General features: G+C 40.1%; 1 protein-coding gene across 1 annotated transcript; it reads right to left on the minus strand.

Annotated features, from left to right (window-relative positions):
- Positions 1–14,812: 14,812 nt before the first annotated feature.
- On the minus strand, positions 14,813–19,139 carry MARCKS (myristoylated alanine rich protein kinase C substrate). Its single transcript, XM_044061902.1, has 2 exons — positions 18,721–19,139; positions 14,813–16,699 (listed from the first exon to the last, which is right to left on the minus strand). Exons 1-2 carry the CDS (start codon positions 18,817–18,819, stop codon positions 15,941–15,943), a joined length of 858 nt encoding a protein of 285 aa, XP_043917837.1. The 5' UTR covers positions 18,820–19,139; the 3' UTR covers positions 14,813–15,940.
- Positions 19,140–20,663: the final 1,524 nt, after the last annotated feature.

A 20,663-nucleotide genomic window follows, 5' to 3' on the forward strand; every position in this document is an offset into this window, starting at 1 on the left:
TACTTTAATATACTCCCGTTCTTCCATCGCCTCCATCCATATTGCTAAAGGGTCAGAAAGATCACCACAACTGTATCACTATCAGCTACCCCAAAGCCTTCCAATAATATAAAATAATCCATCTCAGATCCAAGTGCACCCCCTTCTGTAAATCTACTGATTGTTACATGACCATGTTATCACTTCTTGTACCTTTTTTTTTACATATCAACATTTCTTTTTACCTCTTCTCCTTTAATCACAATTGAAGTCCCATGAAATAATTTCCACATTCACCACCACAAAGTACAATATCTGACAAAACAGATTTTTTTCCTTGCTAGTTATACATGCATACTATTATGTTATCTCCACTTCACGTCCACAGTAGTTTGCCTTCCTATCCTTACCAACATGCAGCCCATAAGGCACAGCAATAAACCAAACATACTAGTCATTGATGACTTAGTTGTCAGAAACACCGATGTCCCCTCATCAGGCTCAACAAGGAGAAGGTCGTGGTCAGTTGTCTGTCAGATGCCAGAATCCGCCACATCACACACACACTTAAGTCTCTCCACAACAGGTACAAGTATGACTGTCATTGTACATGTTAGCGTGAATGACTTGAGACATACCTCACTGGACTATATTAAGGGAGACATTACTGAGCTCTCAGTGTGTGCGTCCCAGGCAGGTATGACCCTAGCTATAAAGATTCACCAAGAATGATACCACTACAAAAAAAAAACTTACTTCAGCAATTGACTTAGTTTCTGGTGTCTTCCCAAGGGGATCCATATATGTCTGCCTGGTGACTGCTGCACCACTCCAATAGTACATTCTTCCCGGGGGAGATTAGATCATAGGTCTGTCTCATTCAAAGTTTCTATACCCCCCCCCCAGCCGTAGCCATGTTAAAAACTTCTCAAAAGCTGACTACCTAACTGTTAGTATCAGTAGCTTTAACAGTACACCAGTGCAGTATACAAGCACCTGAACAGCAGCATAGATTCAGCCACACTCAACAGAACTAAAACTTGCTCCTTAAGGAAATACAAACCTGTCTGGTGGACATCCTCTAACAAAAGGCTTTACAACAAAAGGAAAAAAAAAATTATCCAAGGGTAAAAAAAGAAATTCCAAATTGAAAAAAAAACTCCATTCTCAGTCTCCACAAGCAAATTAAATCACTAGTGAAAAGCCCCAAAGCCAATTACAAATTGAAACTAGCATACAAAACAAAGGGAAACCACAAAGCTTTCTTCAGTTACGTCAGGAGCCTTCATGGCAAAGCCCAGGTTTTTTCCAAATTAGTACTTAATGGTACCACTCACACTGATCCTGCTGACTTACCCAACCTGCCAACAGACAGATTCAGTGCAAACTTCATCCCCTATCCCCCTAAAGGCCAATTTGACATCCCTGATACTTGTCCCACACCTCACATCTCTGTAGACCAAGTGTTAAAAGACCTATCCAAGGAAAAGAAGAGTTTCCATGGGACCCTATAGTATCCCTGGCTGTATTCCACACCATCTCCAGCAAGAACTAGCTTTGCCATTAAGCACCCTATTCAACCACAGCCCAAGTACAGGCTTCATTCCAACAGCTTGGAAAACTGCCATCATCCTTGCACAAAGGTGGTGCTACTACTGACCCTGGAAACCACCCCATTAGCTTGACAAGCCTGATCTGTAAAGGCATGGAGCACATTATAGATCTCATAAAACAAGGACACAAGCAATCTCCAAACACTTGATCTCACCCAGTTCAGATTCAAAGGCAGAGCTTGCCTACTGGTTGACTTCTTTGAGAATGTCACAAAGGCCCTGGATGAGGGAAAGTCAGTACATACATCTTACCTTGACTTGGCCAAGTCCCTTTGACACAATCCCCCCACTCAGGCATCACTGAAAAGCTAACACAACTTAGCATAAATCCCTTTCTCATCAGGTGGGTGGCCAACCGGCTCACCAATAGGCCTCAAGGTCAAAATAGGTACCTCCACTTCTGACAGCAGACATGTCACTAGTTGTGTTCCCCCAGGGATCTATCTTGGGACACCTACTTCTCAGAGATCAAGGCAAAGACAAAAGGCCTGGTCTCACAGCAACAAAGTTAAACGCAAAAAAAAAAATCATGCTTTTACTGATTACCACATCAGCAGCAACCCCCTATGCACACAACCTGTGGTGAGACACTTGGTTACTCCAGTTGACAATCTCATTTGGCCACATGTAGTGGCAATGGTCAGGAAAAGCCTTTTACTTGCTTAATTTCATAAGTATTAAAAAAAAGAGTTTTAGGTTACTACCTCTCTGTACTATTATTAACCCAATAATTGAGTATAATGCCCCACTTGCTATGTACCTTTCCAAACACCTGCACCAACTGGAAAAGCTACAGAAATACCCCACAAAGAGAACACATGGCCTCCAACACCAGTTGTATGCAGACAGGCTCAAATCACTATCTATTGTACAGATTGCTCAGAGGTGATCTGTCTCTCACCTAAAAGGCAGTATCAGACCCTGCCCTACTATAAATGCTCCAAGTCTCCTCACACATTACCCACTTGAAAGGCCTAAACCTAATATGAAACATCAACAAAACTTGCTGGAGATCCATCACGTCAAACAGAGCACCTCACTGACCCTCAAGTGCAACCTTGATGAGTGAATGGATAACCAAATACATGTTGCAGAGGTTGTACCAGTGTCCCTAATTGACAGGGGCAAAAGGTGCAGATTGAGGTTTTTTTTTTTTTTTTTTTTTTTTGGGGGGGGGGACTTTTAGCTAGGCTTGTAAGGGCACTCAGGACCATTAGCCTATTAAATTCCAATGATCTAGTAATTTCATTTTAGCACAGCCCCTCTAGGAAGAAAACTTTCACTTCTTAGGTTTAAGGTTTTCACCCCACAATTTTTCTGTTGTGGTCCTCTTGACTTGTCAGGAATCTTACATCCTTTAATAACATCGACATGACATTTAGTTCTCCACTCCAGTATCCTTCTTTCAGTACTAATGTTATTGTCAAATTGTTGCTTTTCTTTTTAAGTTTAGGGGAATTTTCTGTACCAATGGAAACTTGTCTTGACATGTCATAGCTGATATTAAGTCCATGCGCCTGTGCTGTACTTCAGTGTCATGTCAGTCCAACAGCTTGAAGTGAGCTGTGTGAGACAGAAACTGCATTTAATAAACACAGAATCATATCAGTATTCTACAAAAGTGTTTTTTAAAACCGCAAACTAGAGAGAGACTGGTTCAACAGCAGATGGCTGCAAACCAGTATTTATTAGACTTAACAGGAACTGAAACTCACTACAGTGCATTAGTTAGCCCCCAAACTACACCACCCACTGGGAAGCTACCCATGGAAGAGGACACCAGAATATAATGGTCTCTTCACAACTCACTAGAAATGCACAAAGTACAAAGAAATTGAGAGGATGGACTACAACAGAAATGCACAGAAGCAACATCACTCCTAAAATACAAGCTATCAAAATTCACCACTGCAGTTTTGATGCATGTAGTGGCAAGAGTAACACAACAAATGATGGGGAAATGGATACGGTCAATTTATATTTTGATGACAAGATTTTTAAATTATTGATCTGCAACATAGTGAGGCAAGTCTCAGATTCTGCTAGCTAGATTTCAGTAATATATGACAATGGTTTTAGAAGTGTGGCGTAACCAGGAATAACAATTCTACTTTACTTCACAGAAAACATCTCTGCTTTATCTCCTAGTCTAAAACATTTGGCTGTGCTGACCATAAACTACTTTTAGGCAGTCAAGTAAATGAATACACAGGATTGCCTTATTAGTTTCCTAAGGAATTCGTATATAAAGCAAAAATAACTAAACAGGTTAGCAGAGTGGTTCAATATTGAGAAAGAAATCTGATCAAGTTACATACTGTGACCCTACTTATTCAGATTACAGCCTAGTAACCTATAAACCCAACCAACCACTGAGGCCCTTACAAGCCTAGCCATGCATCCCAAACTCATTTGGATACTAAATATCTAAATGGGGGGTGGCATAACAGTCTTTTTCCACAAAGGTTAGAAAAATCAAATGCAGGAATCAAAATTGCTAGGCAAAATACTGATCCCCTTGGAACACGGACAAGAGTTGAAACATATGAAGGCAGAAAGATCAAAGGGTGGTCTGTTCATTATAAAGGTCATCTAGCCCAAGATTACTTTGCTAACAGATGTGGAGGATAGTACCATATTTTATTTTCATGGACTCAGTCTTTACAGATCATAATGAAATTAATTTTTGTAAGGAAATGTATGATTTTACAGAGCAGACACATTACACGTTCAGATATATATGGGTTGCTTTTAGGTTTATCGAACATTCGTAATATCAACAAGCAGAGACCAGAATACAGACACTGCAATTTGTCGACAGTTAAATTTACAACAATGCATCATTATAGGTCCGCTTGCTGAGAACCGGGAGATTGGAGCAGCTACCCAAGTAGTGCTGTAAACTACTGTATTGCATTTGAAAATATAGTGAATAATACAGTGCAGGAATGATGTGACAAGACACCTGGTCAGATAGTATCACAAAAGGGAAAACAAATGTTAGAACTTGAAGGGTAGCTCTATTATATGGAACGTAGTAGAAGACATTACTGGTGTTGCAAGGATAAATTCACTTCCCAGTGCAATGTTAGAGCTGTGACTAACATTAAGTAATGGGGATGACTTGATAAGGTCAACACATCACCATAGTGCAGACCCTAGTGAGGTGAATGTTCTAGGGTATGCAGTGCAGTATATGCCCTGCTTGGTACATCCACATTACAATGTAGTGTATAACATCTCTAATAGCAAGCACTGCTGCAATGCATTGCCAGAGTGTGAAGAAAATATTAAGTGATGGTAGTGAGTTAACGCTAATGAAATAGATGCGGATAGCTGCAATCTAAAAGATGGCAGTTTTTATTTGTAAGTGAATCGCTGATGCTGGTTCTGTTACAGTGGTGTTTGTGAACCTATATTACCTCAGCAAGGCATCAATATGGATGGAACCTTTTTTCAGAGGCATTACGCACAGGCAACTCTACAGCCTACACAGCTTGCTTAAGTTAACAGTAAGGCTGTCATGTTGTTTTATGCTCAGAGTAAAAAATCCCTTAAATGTTATAACTCTGTGGAATGCTTTGTTTACTATGATGTCTGAGCATGGTTTTGTAAGGTCAGTGCATTACATTTTGTGTGATTTTGAAATTGCCACTAGAGTATACGGTTAAACTTCGATGATGTGCAGTGTTTCACTTTGGGCAGAATGTATGGCACAAAATTAAACATGTGGGACTTACTGCACTGTACAATACCAATACGCAGTTTCAGCTAAATATGAAATCTCTGGTTGCATTAGCTTTCCTCCCAGAAGACAAAGTGTTGGATACATTTACTGTATTAAAAGAATAAGCAGAGGATGTGAATTGATCAGATATTTTTCAGACTACTACATTCATGGTAAGCTATGCAAGTTTAGTACATGCATGCCTGGTACATGAGATCCCTACCTTTATTCCCTATTAAGTTTTGGAACGTGGCTGAAGTTAAATTGACCTATTTTTGCCACATACCCAAAATTCAGTAGAAGCATGGCATATGAGGCTGAAGTGCTTGGTGGGACCTAGGTTACCAATCTAGATGTCATTATGCATGCACAGTATAGAGAACAAAATCCGATCAAGAAGCTCAGGATTCGTATGGCTAGCAGAGTGCCTCCTTCTCCAAAGAAACACAGGTTGATTGAGAGACAACCAGCTCCAACAAATATTACAAGAGAGGAGTACACTCCATTAGAGTTTGTCAAAAGCAAAACTAGTCTTCTGAAAATGTAAGTTGAGACTGTGCCCAGTTCAGATCTGTATGTGGCTTCTATGTATTTGCTAATGTGCTAGTGTGTGAAATACTTGTGTTAAGAATTACAATGAAAGGGGGACACTTATCTTGTCCATAAAAGCTAAAGCTGGAGTTGTGATGATTAGAGAGTGTTGGACTGTTTTGACAGGACATGCATATATTGAAAACCTGTTCACCAATGTGCAACTACTGCAAACCTATCCTCAGATGTTGGAAATCACACTGGGATGTTCTATATGCTATATTTCTAATGGTTATATTCAGAATTTCAAAATGCAGGGGGGGTAGCCTCCCTGAAGAGCCTTTCTTGGATTTATTTCAGAATTTTAATATTCCGAAACAACCATACGACATTAGATACTTCTGAATTTCAGGATTCTTTCGTGAAAATATATATTACACAGCCCTAAGCCTGTACTTGCTCCTCATATTAGCAGTGCAGCATCTTACTGCCATTTTCTGCCCCTTATTTAAGCCTCCATATTCTTAGTGGCAGGTAAAAATAAAGGCACAATAAACCCCCAATATGCACATATGCATAAGAGGCCAGTAAGTAGAAAGAGGTGCTCGTTAGCCATGAATGCTCCTCACTATGCAAGATAAAATACAAAAAATTCTATTTCTTCCTACCCATCCTTCCCTTACCCCACCATGTTCTCCAGGAATATTCACTCTGCATGCTTGCAAGTTTTCCCCTTCTTTTAGAATCCAACCAGTGTTAATGCGGTTTGGCCTCATCCTGCAACAGACCAGTCAGTCACACAATTTCAAACATGAAAATGCTACACAGTTTCAATTCCATCACTGTACAACCTGGCCCATCACTGTGCATTCCTGATCACATCTGCATTCTTTTATACCTACCTTTTATACCAGTCAACTCAGTACCAACCCAAATTACAGTTTGGCATATTTACTAAATATGTCACTCAACGTGTGTGAAGTTGGGATTATGTACAGCAAGTTACATAAAAGAAATAGACCTGCCAGGCTCACTATCTACATTTAGTAGGACCATTCTCTTTGTACTACTCATTCTTCTATCTAGTGACATAGAACTAAACCCAAAAATTTCTCTCACCAGCTAGATTTTACAGAATCCTGCAATGCTTCCAGAAGTACCCAACTATTGCCTTCAAAGTCATAGACATTACTGAGGAAAGGAAGAATCATTCCCCAGCTCTACACAACAAAAATACCCCATGTGTAATGAGAACAAGTCAGGGGCAAGAACAAGGGTGCACGTTGCATTATTCACACAGCATAGTGAAACAGCAAGGGACTCGCCCAATAACCAGTCTTCACCCAACAGAAATACACCAGAAAAGCTAATTTACAATCAAATTCTCAAATACATTACCAGATACAATATGCTCACTGACCGCAACAATCTGGATTCAGACTGAAGTACAGCACCCAGACATCCAACTGACCTGGGCCTTTTAACAGCAGCTATCATTCAGGATGTCAGCAGCTATCATTCAGGATGTGAAGTGTGCCTTTTTAGAGGGATTGAAAACAGTGGCAAGAACTTTGAGTTTGTTAAATGTGTATGGTTAGGCATATTACTCTGAATGACTTGTCTAGTTTGTTCATAAAGGAAAAATAAAGGGAATGAAGCTTGACTGACACAGCAAGACAAAACTGGAAGGGTGTAGAGATTGTAAACTCCATCAGACTTTGGGAATACTTGCCACCAAATATGAAGAACTTGAACCCCCCAACAAAATTGAGAAATGTAGTCTGTTACAAAGAAACCTAAAATGGTAACATCTACAAGAGTAATGCGGTGGTTATAAAACTTCTGATGCTCATTTTGTTGCAACATGTAGCTATATGAAAGGCAGAGCAAACCAACTTGTCAAAATAAGTAGTTGTGGTGTTGCCTGAAAAGGAGAGGTCCTCCAATTAAAATATAGATGCTAAAATTCAGACACATTGCTAGAAAAGTTTGTCAGAGAGATAAAGTTACAAAAGGATAACAGACACTTTCTTGGGTAAGTGACAGGACATGCCCTAGCTTCAAGAGAGTAGTTTAAAAGTAATCGGTTTTCACATGTTTAAAAGTAAAAGTAATCTGTTTTCACATTCTTTAATAGCTAGCCTAGCACTGGATACAGAACTTTTAAAATTAGTCCTGGGGCAAACTGCTCAAAGTCGGAGAATCCTTACTTTACCTACACTAGGCAACTATAGTGTACATGAGCAAATATTAAGAAACTCAAGGGCAGCAATGGTGGTATGAGATGGCAAACAGCAACTGTTCAGAATTTATTTTAGAGTTGAACTAAAAATCTGTTACAGGTTAAACCAAGCCATTGCCAAATTGCACGGTGGTCTAGTTTCAGAGGCTAGCCCATATATAACCTTTACACTATGCCTAGCTATAATGAAACAAAAATACTACAAATAGAAACTTCTCAGAGCACCTCACTGCAGAGATGGACTTGCAGGTTTATCAACACAACGAGAAAGAAAACAGGTACTAGATGAACAGCTCGGTCTTCACCTCAGCATGTATAAAAATTCGGACTGCCACAGTAGAAGGAGAATTCTTTATTGAAAGGACAAAGTGAGCACTTTCAGAAGGTCGCTTCATCAGACTTGATGAAACATGCCTTCCTTGATACATACATATACACACTGTAACAGTAAACCAAGCTGGAAAGCACAAACTAGTAACTTTGAAAATGAAAATACCAGGATCCAACCAAGAGACACACAGGCACAATGAGCTAGCGCTTTCATCCACTTTTAATGATGTGAACTTCTTCAGAAAAACAAATAACCACCTAACCACCTTTTAAATGATTCATTACAGGAAATGAATTCATAGTCTGCACAATGAAATAAATTTAAAGTAATACTATGTAAAATAATTGATATATCGATAAATGTATATACATACATATAAATAAATACAATATATCAATGTTATTCCACGCTCTATCTATACTTTAAAAAACATTTTATGTTAATGACTTCATTAAGCCCTGGGTATGTATCAGCCCCAAAAAGGAGCTGCCAAAATGCTTCCCTCTGTTCTAATATGTTGTCAATGTCACCACCAAACATTTTTTCTCTACATAATGTTAAACAAAAGTTTCTTAAATTCATACAAGAAAGCATGTCTAGCTAAATAATTTTTATCTTTTTTCTTTATAGCTAGAACATAAATTCTACGTTTTAAAACTTTGTTTTTTTATTGCTAACTGATCTGTGCTTGTGAGCAATAAAAAAGGTACTTTTGCATGTAAAGATTGTAAACAATGTAGGTTCATGTGTAATTCGTCCTTCATTACAATAGAACATTTGGGACAAACATTTTGGACAAATAAATATTTTAATTGCCATAGTGAAAATGTAGTCTACATGGCTACTTGTTCCACATGCCAAAATTACTATATAGGCAAAACAAAAAGTTTTAAAATGTAGAATTATTTATATGTATATACATTTTTATAGATATATCAATTTTACATAGTATTACTTTAAATTTATTTCATTGTGCAGACTATGACATCATTTCCTGTAATGAATCATTTAAAAGGTGGTTATTTGTTTTTCTGAAGTTCACATCATTAAAAGTGGATGAAAGCGCTAGCTCATTGTGCCTCAGTGTGTCTCTTTGTTGGATCCTGGTATTTTCATTTTCAAAAATACATATACACACTCTCTCTCAAGGAAGGTGTGGGATGTTTTATCAAGTCTGATGAAGTTACCTGGAAGGTCATGAAAATGCTCACTTTGTCCTTGCAAATAAAGAATTTTCCTTCTACTGTGGCAGTCCGACTTTTTATATATGCTATTATCCCAACACAACCAGGGGGGAAAAAAAATCTAATGTAGGGAAAATATAAATTGGTGCCATAGCAAGTCCAGAGTTATTGCGCTTCAGAAACACGAAGTGCAACTCTAAACAATCTAATACAAAATTTTACACCCAACAAAAACCTTAATATCTCAAATCTTAGAAGGGATTAATGACCACTGAAGTTGCAGCACATGAAAAAAAACTAAATGAAAACACTGATATCAAGTGAGCTCAAATTACCATACCATTACCAGAGTACATTTTCTTGGCATCTTTGACAAACATTTTAAGACCCATTACTTTCCATGTAATCTGTCCCAATACAGCTGCCTAAAAAGCCAGTGTCTATACAGGCAATACATGCCCACTGTTACACAACCTTTAAAGTGTAAGAGTTTTAACTTTGTTTTAAGCAGGCCCAAGTGTACCTCCACGATTTCAAGTGCCACAAGCTTGGTAAAGTTTTATACACTAATCATTTAATTTTATTACATTCAAAATGGACTTGAGCACAACTGGTGTTATTTACATACATACAGTTATATTGCCCTGGACAAATCTATCACTACCTCTACACCAGAACTAGAACATATCTTACCAAGAAATAAAATTACCACTAAAGTGTTTGGGATTACAGTGACAGACGTGTGCAAACATATACCCTTGTTCCATAGTAGCATAGCTCTATATTTTTACTGGAGACTGTTTTAAACCCATATGGGGATCCATTTAATTGTTCCCCTCCACTCTTTAGGCCGTTGGTATCTTGGAAATTAAGACAAATTACTCTGAGTTACTGGCCTTCGCTGGATGAAGTATGGCATAACTAATTAGGAGGTAAGCAAACACACGATTGTCAAAGGCTAAATTACCTTCTGTGTCTCCTAAAGTCCCTGAGGACTGGGTCAACACTTGGGGGTGTGTTGTCATACAACAGTATCCTTTAGGAAGTCATCCATCCATGGAAGCCATTATGCATTTCTTAGCCTTTAGGTTTAATCCATGACGGGCACTAGTTGTAATTCTAAAGTTTCTGTACAAGAAAAACTGGTACAGAGTATACAGTAGCTGAAAAAGGAGGAGGCAAAGCTCACAAAAGAAAATGTGCCATATGAACACATTTGTACAAAAGTAGCCAATATGGTAGATACAATGCCAACTGAAAAAATGGGAATACAGTCATTTAAGAAAATCCAAGCTCTTATTTCCCTATGGAATGGGGGGGGGGGTCATCCACTTCAAAAAAATGCTAGCAGGATAAAAGACTGTGTGCAAAGTTTGAAGCTTTTGGAGAAAAGCAAACAAAATGGTGGTCTCACACCTTTGCCATTCTGCCAAAACTAAGGAAAACAAGTTTGAGGAGCTTAAAAAAATGAACACTTGCAACTCAATGTTATACAGCCAAAACAAGTTGCAGTCTACTCAAATCACATGCTTGATCAAGCAATGCTAAGTTGCTGTGGGTCTATTACCCCAAAGAAAAATACATTAATGTAATGTTGACAAAGAATTCCAATTACACTTATTAGCACAGTAAAGTTCAACCTTCCATAATGTTGCAGATAAATATCATGAACAGTTCCTGCTGCATTTGGCTCAACATTTACATGACACTGGTTAGAGTGGAAAATGATTAAGTTACTTTATCAAGCAAGAAGCAAATACCTTACAATTTTTAAAGAAGCAGAAGACTCCACCTGGATTCCAGGCAGCTAGAGCAAGTACAAAATACTAGGTTCCTAGTGACCAACTCTTCACCCACAGGCCTCACATGGTTCCTAGTGACCAACTCTTCACCCACAGGCCTCACATGGTTCCTAGTGACCAACTCCTCACCCACAGGCCTCACATGGTTCCTAGTGACCAACTCCTCACCCACAGGCCTCACATGGTTCCTAGTGACCAACTCCTCACCCACAGGCCTCACATGGTTCCTAGTGACCAACTCCTCACCCACAGGCCTCACATTTTATTTAAAACGGAGCCAATGTCCTTGGATAACATTTTTACAACTGCACTCAGCAGTAGAATGAAACTGAAAATCACATGTAGAAGTAAGACTGTAGACACCAAAAGTGTGTGAAATGCATACAACTGTGGCAAAGCAGATGTCTCAGAGGACAGCAGACTACATCATGACAGTGCTACACTACACTGAGCAGGCAATAATTTACCTTAATGGCATGTTACTTACTGTTGCAATCAGAAGTTGCGTGACAGGACAGTCTCAGAATGCAGCCTTTACTTCTCGAACTCACACAATATGCAGGACAAACACCGCCTAAATATTCTCTACCTCAAAACAAGAGAGGTAATATAAAAGTTCAGGAATACATAATAGCCATAAGGCTACAAGGGTAAACTATCGCCCTAGTCATATAAACCTAAAATCATTGATTGATCCCGTGTTACAGAATGGGCTCACTTAACATAAGACAAATAGCAGATTCAGAATAAGCTTCACCCTTCCAACCTCAGAGAAAAGCCCTAGAGAATGCCTCAAGTCCAAAAAATAGGGACAGATTTTAGAAAGTTAGAATCTGAAACTTACCTGTCATTTAGTGACTTCAATCCGCAGCAGGTGGGGGGGGGGGGGAGGAGTGCAGGTTTTTATTTCTGTGCAATTCAAGGAGTTACAAATTGTTATAACAGGCGTTTTGCAACAGCTGCAAAGACCATTTCAAGATCATAATTTTAAGTGGAGACATGCAAGATGTCCACAAAATACACACACATATATAAATCCCCCATTTTAGACCATACTATAGGACTGAATGTTACCTAGTCAGTTACTGCTACAAGTGCTTCAGAATCAAGTGTAACACTGCCAGGTGCCCCAAGTTACTCCAGTAACTCATTACATTAGGCATACAAGGACTAAGAGCTGCAGGAAGGCAGAAGTAAACCCAACTATCTTGCCAGACACCCAACATCCATGTTATATATTACATTCCCTTGCACATTAAAATTTCAAAGGAAATTTTAAAGATAAAATATGCACAAACCTCATTTGCTGTCAATGTTGGTGTGGCTATGCACACTGTAAAGCAACACTTGATTTATGCATGTCTGCAAGGTCAGCATACAAGTACTCAACCCATTACCTCTTACAATGATTGAGGTTATGCTCACCAGGACAGTCAGCAGGGGTTTTGTCCAGTCAAGACCCTCCCCATAACTTAAATAGGAAAAGCAGATGAACTTCCAACTCTTTCAGACTGAACAGCTGGTAATCCATGGAGTCTTGGCCCAGTTCAGACCATGGCAGCTGTTTAGGGGAGCAGGGGGTGGGTATGCATTGTTTCAAGTGCAATATCAGTAGAGCACAGACAACAGTAGTTCAGATCCCTTTTGAAATGTCAGTAAAATTGGCAAGGTTGTAGACTCACCGCTAGTTGGCTTTAACTTGCAATAGGTTACCCACACCAAGCAAGGTGGGCCACATCAGTTCATAGAATGCTTTGCAAGCAGTCAGAATGAGGATCTAGTCTCTCAGAAAAAGATGGGCAGCAATTTTGAGCCATCACAAAGCTGTTCAGGATAAACTATAAAATTAATAAAAGGTGAAGTGATCTGCAACACACCCATAGGTTAATATTGGAAATATCAAATCAATGTCGTGGAGCGAGAATTAACATGCTCGCATTGCACTTAGAATGTAGCCATGTTCACAGGTATATGACAGGCACGTCTTAACCACATGTACCAACAAATTTTACTCAGAAACAGAAAAATAATTCAGTGTATTACTGTCACTAACTTATGCTATTAACATACCTCAACTTTAGAGATGGAGATCTGGACAAAGCCCCAAAGACAGGGACAGTTTTTAAATATTGCTCTTGCAAATTGTCAAGTCATCACTTTCCTAACTTGTCAGAAACAACAATTTTTTTTCCTAAGACAAATCTGAAGTGTGGCATTAACTAGGTCAAAAAACGACTTTACTAGGATTTCTACTGTGAACATGCAATGGTAAAATAGAGCATATCCCCCTCTGCCAAAAACAGGACTTCTGCCATTCAGATCACAATATAGCTTCCTGCTTGCAAAGTACCTCACACCCAATGGTCAGCAAAGTGGACACGTATCAACCAGTTTGTAAATCACGTGTAAAAGAATGTACTTTGTGCCATGTACAGTTACTTTCTCCAAATAATCATCTGGGTACACACCAGTGACAACTCATCAGTAAAGCCTTACACACTACAGTTGCCAATGAACCTCCGCCCCATATAGCTTTATTCCACAGCATACATTAACTGCATCTCTACATCACCTAGCTATAACAATTCAGGATTAAGACTGTACCAGAGACTGAGATGGCATTTGGCTGTTCTGGCATGAGAAGCACAAGGAATGCATCCCAAGTGAAGGGTTGTGGCACTAGGTCACTTCTTGGAGCCAGGGACATCTGTCTCATTAGTAGAAGCAGGGCTGCTAGAAGCAAGAGGGTGGAGTAACCCACCACACATCCTCTGGCATAAATGTATGCAGAGGTAGGTCAGGGGGTGAACCTCCAAAAAACACATCACAAATGGTCTCCCAAGATGACCCCTCTGACTATACACAAAAAACAGAAATCTACTACCCAATTTAAATTTTGGTCCAGTGCCAAAGCACCAATTTGTTATTCTGCTGCCATAGCTCAGCATTTGGGTCCATTTAAATGCTGGATCCATTTCAGGAAAGTTACCTCAACCCTCAAAAACACTGGTGAGGTAATATGGACAGGAGTATATGCTAATTGACATGACAAAGATTATAATTTTGTCATAATCAGTTGTGTAGGCATACTGAACTTGACATGCCACACAGCTGGGTAAACACTACTTGCAAAGACATGCTAGGCTATTTTGAATCTTTTTTGTCAGGAGTGTGAAGCAGTGGGAATTTACTCACTAAATATGGACTAGCTAAGTGGTACGGTACACCAAGTTAAGTAGCTCACTAAAATAAATAATCTTTATTACAAGCATGGTCTTAAGACAATTTTATCTACCTGTAGTTAACAGCCTGACATGTTGTATATAAAGAGGTACACTGCACATTAGAGTTAACTATAGCACTAACACTACTTACAGGAATCAAAAGGCAACACTGCAAAACATACATTTTATTCACATTTATTTTTTTGCTTTTAGTGTGCTCACAGAAAATTAGAACACCTTAAGCAGGAGTATAATAGCAATTTTTGTAAGCAAAGTTACATTCCATCTCCAAGTCAAATTGTTCAAAGCTTTCCCAGTATTTACAAAAACAGGACTGACGAGATGCTACACAAAACATTGCATCTGATTTTTTTTTCCTTTAACTGTCAAAAGATGACCAGAGGGGAAAAGCACTGTCTGCTGTAAACAAAAGTACAAACAGTAACCGTTCCACATATCACAGCTTTGAAATTTAAAATGTGAATTCACTCTCTCTTAAAAGATCTGACTGCAGTTTTACAAAATGAGCAGGGTGGAAAAGTTGCAAATGTATGTGCTTCTTGATATCAAGACTTCTTTTATACAATAGTCACAGTTAAAAACACCCTGCTGGTAATACATAATTACACTTTTATTAAGGTCATAAAACCAGCAATAAACAAAGCATTATACAACTTGAATTTCTACTATTTCACTGACTGGTACAGCTAACGAGATAAGTGAGAAGTTCCTATGGTTGTAAATGAAGTTCTAAAAACTATGATTTTCCCCATCCAGTATGGGTTTTTTTGTTCCTCCTAGTCAAGACTTAGTGTCATAAACCGTTCATGTGAAAAGCACTGTTAATCTTGTTTTGAAAGACAAAGACTAACCCTTCAGTTTGCATCTTGTGCACACTCTCAGCAGAATGTGTCGCTTCCACCATGACCCCATCCACCACTTCATCTAATGAATCAGGAATAACCCACCCAGCTCCTTCAATACCACGGGCATGTCCATATATTTGACAGAAAAAAAAAAAAGAGAGTCTACAAGTTGAATAAAATGATGCAAAACCATTAAAAAAATAATACTGATGAAAAAAGGCAATAAGGCTAGAGACAAGGTTTAAAAGCTTGTCTCTGCTGGAATGGCAATATAAATTTGTGTGGTCTGGGACGGGACTGAAGGGAGGAGGGGACAAAGGGGAAAAAAAAAGTCAAACAAAACCATATAACAATCCTTGGTTGTAGACAAGATTTCCAAACCAGTACCTGGCACCACTCCAAACAAACAAACAAGTAGTTAGTTCTTTAATAACAGCCATGTTACTCTGCTGTTGACTCAGCAGGTGGTGGATTATCTGAACTAGGCTCAGAAGGGGTGTCCTGTGTCTCTGCTGCTGCTGGTTCCTCTGCTTTTGGCACTTCTACAGCTTCAGGTTCAGGTGCAGGAGCAGGAGCGTCAGAAGTGGGTGCTGGGGCAGTTGGTTCCTCTTCTACTGGCTTCTCTTCTGGTTTCTTTTCATCAGCTACTTTTGTTTCTTCAGCAGGCTTTTCTGGTGCAGTCTCTTCAGGTTTGGCTTCCTGCGTGCCACTTGCTTCCTCTTTTGTTTCTTCTGTCCCAGCTGGTTCAACAGCAGGTGCCTCTTCTGCAGCTGGTTTACTCTCTTCATTGCTTGTAGCATCAGGTGAGGCAGCAGTGGCCTCCCCCTTTTCTGCCTCCCCAGAGGCAGTTGCACCTTCATTCTCAGCACCCTCCCCAGTCTCTTTTTTGTTTTTTCTTAGAGAAAAGCCACTAAGTTTGAATGACTTCTTAAAAGAGAATCGCTTCTTTTTCTTTTTGGGAGTTTCATTGCTTGTTGAAGGTGTAGCTCCATCTTCTGTCTTGGGAGTTTCTGCTTCAGTGGGAGAAGATGGTTCTATACTTTCCTTTTCAGAGCCCTCCTTCTCTGCAGGGTCTGCAGCAGCTGATTCGTCCTTCGCACTCTCTTCAGCTGGTGCACTACCATTTGCTTGAACATCATCTTTTCCAGCTTCTGCAGCTGCTGGAGAGGCATCGCCATTGGCTTTCACGTGACCATTCTCCTAAAGAGAAAAAATACACAAATTAAGCCACATGTGGTGGAAATAGCTCCAGCAAAACATTTACAATACAGCCTTACACAAAATATACAGCCATATACAAACTGCAAGTGACAACCAAAAACCACCCAAATGTTGCATGTACAACAATCTGCCTGCTCTGGTTAGGATTTAATCTGTACAGTAAGGGCTGGAGTTCAAACAGCCGTCATACTGGTGCCCTTTTCTGCTCAAATCTTGCAGATGAACCAAGAACTCGGGTCACTAGCTTATCTACATACTAACAGTCCGACATATAACCTAGTTTTAATAAAAAAATAAAATAAAAAAAAGCTTCTATACACAGAAAGAGAATCATTAAATGCGACACGGACAAATGGGCAATGTGAAACTGTACCAAGAAGCTTTTCCATTACCGGGCACCCAATGCAGTCCAGTCACATTGCATATCGCATCGCAACATTTGTAGCGCTCTGGCTTAAACAAAGGGCATGCATGCAACACGCAGAGGACAATCTTGGATGGATATATCGGTCCATTACAGACACGCACGCCCAGCCACTGTGGACAAGGTAGCTATCAAAATGGGTAAAGGAATGGAGCAGACGAAAAATCCAGTTGATGCCAACACAGCAGACCAGCCGAACATTTAATACGGCAGAGCATCACTGTGCATCTACAACATGTAGGTCTTCGTAACCCACCACGTCTCAAAGACCAGCGCCTGTTGCACAAACGCTTCCCATTATATTGGGCGGAAACCCTAGCACATCAGCATCTATTTAAACGCCACCTAAAAGCAGCAAAGGTATGGCGACTGTCACAAGCGCGACGTGACCGGCTACACCCCACCCCCACAAGTAAATGACCATTCCATACAAGTCAGGCAGAGACGGGGCGGCATTTTACAACCCCTTAAAGTGATCAGCGTATTCGTTCAATTCATGACTAGAGTAAAACAGATAACTTCAGCACGCGATTTTGCGATCCCCGGTCCACTTCAAAAACACCGAGTAGTCAAATGAAGGTCCAGTGAAACTAAGTACTCCCAACAGTACTGCTTAGCCGATTACCAGTGAAACTAAGTACTCCCAACAGTACTGCTTAGCCGATTTCGGGGGTACGCACACAAAAAAAAAAACACAACACTTGCCACGCCATACTGACCAACTCTTACTGCGATTTCTGCTACGAGCGCATACGTTTCTAACAATGGTTTATTTGCAGGACTAACATCCAGGATTGTAGCCCCCTACACAGAGTGACCGGGACTTGGCCCCGCACAGCGCCATTAGACAGGCAGTGGCCACCAGGCGGCGCAGTGCCCCACAGAACAAATTGTACAGAAAGCGCTGCTGATGAAGAGCGACTTAATTACAATCCCATCTCATGCGTTTGGAGTAAGAGCAAGCTGCGGGGAACAAAGCGCAGCTGTTTACCGTCTGTAACAGACGGTGCACCGCGGTAGCACAGCCATGCCCGTTTCACCCCTTTAAAAACAATCCACAGATACATTCGAGCAACAAAAACGCACCCAATTCGCTATGGATCTCTGCAACCAAACCATGCCACGAAGGCGTGGCAGTAGCACGGAGAACTGGAGGAAAATAAAAATGGGGGGTTCAGAACAAATAGAAAAAAAACAAGTCTAGTGAAAAACTGCCGTACCTTTCAGACGTGGCAAATTATACTCTTACAAAGACAGACCGGAGTCCGTAATTTTTTTAACGTCGAATTTTCCTCACACAAAATCCCACATCAAATACAGAAGTGGGCTATTGTGTAGCTTTGCACTGTTTGGCTTACACACGTTATAAAAGATGCAGGAAACCCTGGTTAAAACATTCTAGTTTATATACTAGAAACACAATAAAAAAAAAAAAAGCCCACTTTCACTGAGCAGCAAGTTACTTAAAACACAACGAATACCCCGTAGCTTGTAGCTTTGGTACAACAATTGTATTATATGCATCACCAAAACGCGCACAACCAGCAATGAATAACAATATAATTTTTATTTTTACCTGGCCATTTGCCTTTGAGGGTGAAGCAGACCCAGCTTCTCCTGCCTTCTCGGCCACTGTGTCTCCTTTCGTGGTGGTCTTGGAGAGCTGGGCACCCATGTTGTCTTATCCAACAAAGAACCTCTCTTAGATCCAACAGGAGAAACAAAGACGGTACGAACGCTGCAAAAGCTCAGCTTTAACACACTCCACTGGCAGACTTAAATCCAGGAAAAAAAAGCCCAATACAAGCACACAACTTCATACGGGGCTCGTGCACGCTCTTGTGTCTGTAGTTACACAAAATACCACGGAGCGATGTAAATTCAGCCCAAATGATGGAAGTAATAAAAATCCCAGATTTGTGACTGTACAGTAGACAAGAGGAAAATGGAGAACTCTCCCTGGTCGCTAATAAGATGCGGAGTCCAACGCCCAACTCAACAGATGAATGGGCTTTGCCTGCGATGACGGCAGCCCCAACCGAACTCAGCCAATAAGGGGGCGAAAAGACAAAAGAAGGCGGAGCTGGTGGGGGGTGGGGTAAATACAATGGAGCTGCAGCATCGTTGGATTTCTAAATTACATCGTCTTCTCAAAATCTAGCCTTGTGTTAATTAAAATACCAAGAGGGGCTGTGTGTGTGTCTTTTGCATTTATTTTTAGTACCTTTATTTCAAAAAATTAAAATTGTGTGTCGGTTGTAAGTAGTACCAAACTGTATTGTTTTAACATCCGTATTTCTGGAAATATTATTTGATGTACTGTGTGTGTAAATCTGAACCTTTGAGATTTTAGCTGTAAACCTGCCACTTTATACACGCTGTTTATGCAGAGTAACATTCATATTTATTTAGATGTGTAACTAAACGCAATGGTTTGTTTAAACAGTTTGAGACAAAATTAGACATGTTTTTTTACACCCTGGCTGAAGTTAGCATTTATGCTTTTTCCCCGAAGTGCTAAAAGACTGGATTCCAAGCTGTCGTTCATAACCGTTCCCCAGGCTTTAAGACATCTGTTACAAATTAGAAAAGAGGTAGCTAAACAGCACTCATATTTCTAAGCCGGTCTGTGTTAAAATTCTAACTTGCCAATCCTCATCACAAAAGCTTAGTTGGCCCTGAATAATCTGCTTTCTTTGTAAATCGGGGAACCTCGATAAAGAGGTTGTTTTATTGTTTCTTGGATGGATCCCACCAATTCTTCTTTTCCCCAAGCTGTGGGCGGCACTTTGTGATAGAACGTGATGTGAAGAGGAGTACGTGTTATTTATTTTAGGGGTTCACTACGAGTACATAATATTTATCTTAGGGGTTCACTGCATACGCAAATCCGTGGGTGTTGTATTGCATTTGCATGCATGCTCATCATCCTGCCCAGTTTTTTTTTTGCTATTCCATCGCAAAAAGGTGGAGGATCCACTTCCCTCTGCAGTGTGTATCTATTTGTTTTTTTCAGATGCACACTGATATAGTGTACATTAAACGATTGTATAGATCAGATAAATCTGGCAAGGTAAGCTATGTTTTACAATTCGAGTCATGCGCCAACGATCGAGTCCATTTCTCAAAAGCCCTGACTTCTCCCCAAGCATGCATCATGGGCAGTACCCCCCCCCCCCATACACAATCTTTCTGCCGTAAACAGGCTGATTTTCAAAGGCAGTTCTTTCTACAAGGACCACTTTGCTTTCTCAGTGTGATGGTCACGCACGTGCTAGTGAAGTGTTACTGAATACTGAGAATTATTTTTTTGATGGGGGTTATTTTCCGTACTATGCCCCCCAACAAATGTGACAAAGGCTGAGGGTGTGGTTTAGGGGCATAGAATATGTGATTAGTGGCTTCTGCTGCAGCGGGCTCTGGGCTAACACTATAGCTTGTTGCCATAGCAACTGGTTTGCTAAAATGGAGTCAACACAGTGAGTGTGTGTATGGGGGGGGGTCGTCTTTATCCTCTGG

Source organism: Protopterus annectens, chromosome 2.part0 (assembly GCF_019279795.1).
Source record: "Protopterus annectens isolate FY-2018-M chromosome 2.part0, PAN1.0, whole genome shotgun sequence".
Taxonomy (NCBI): Eukaryota; Metazoa; Chordata; order Ceratodontiformes; family Protopteridae; genus Protopterus; species Protopterus annectens.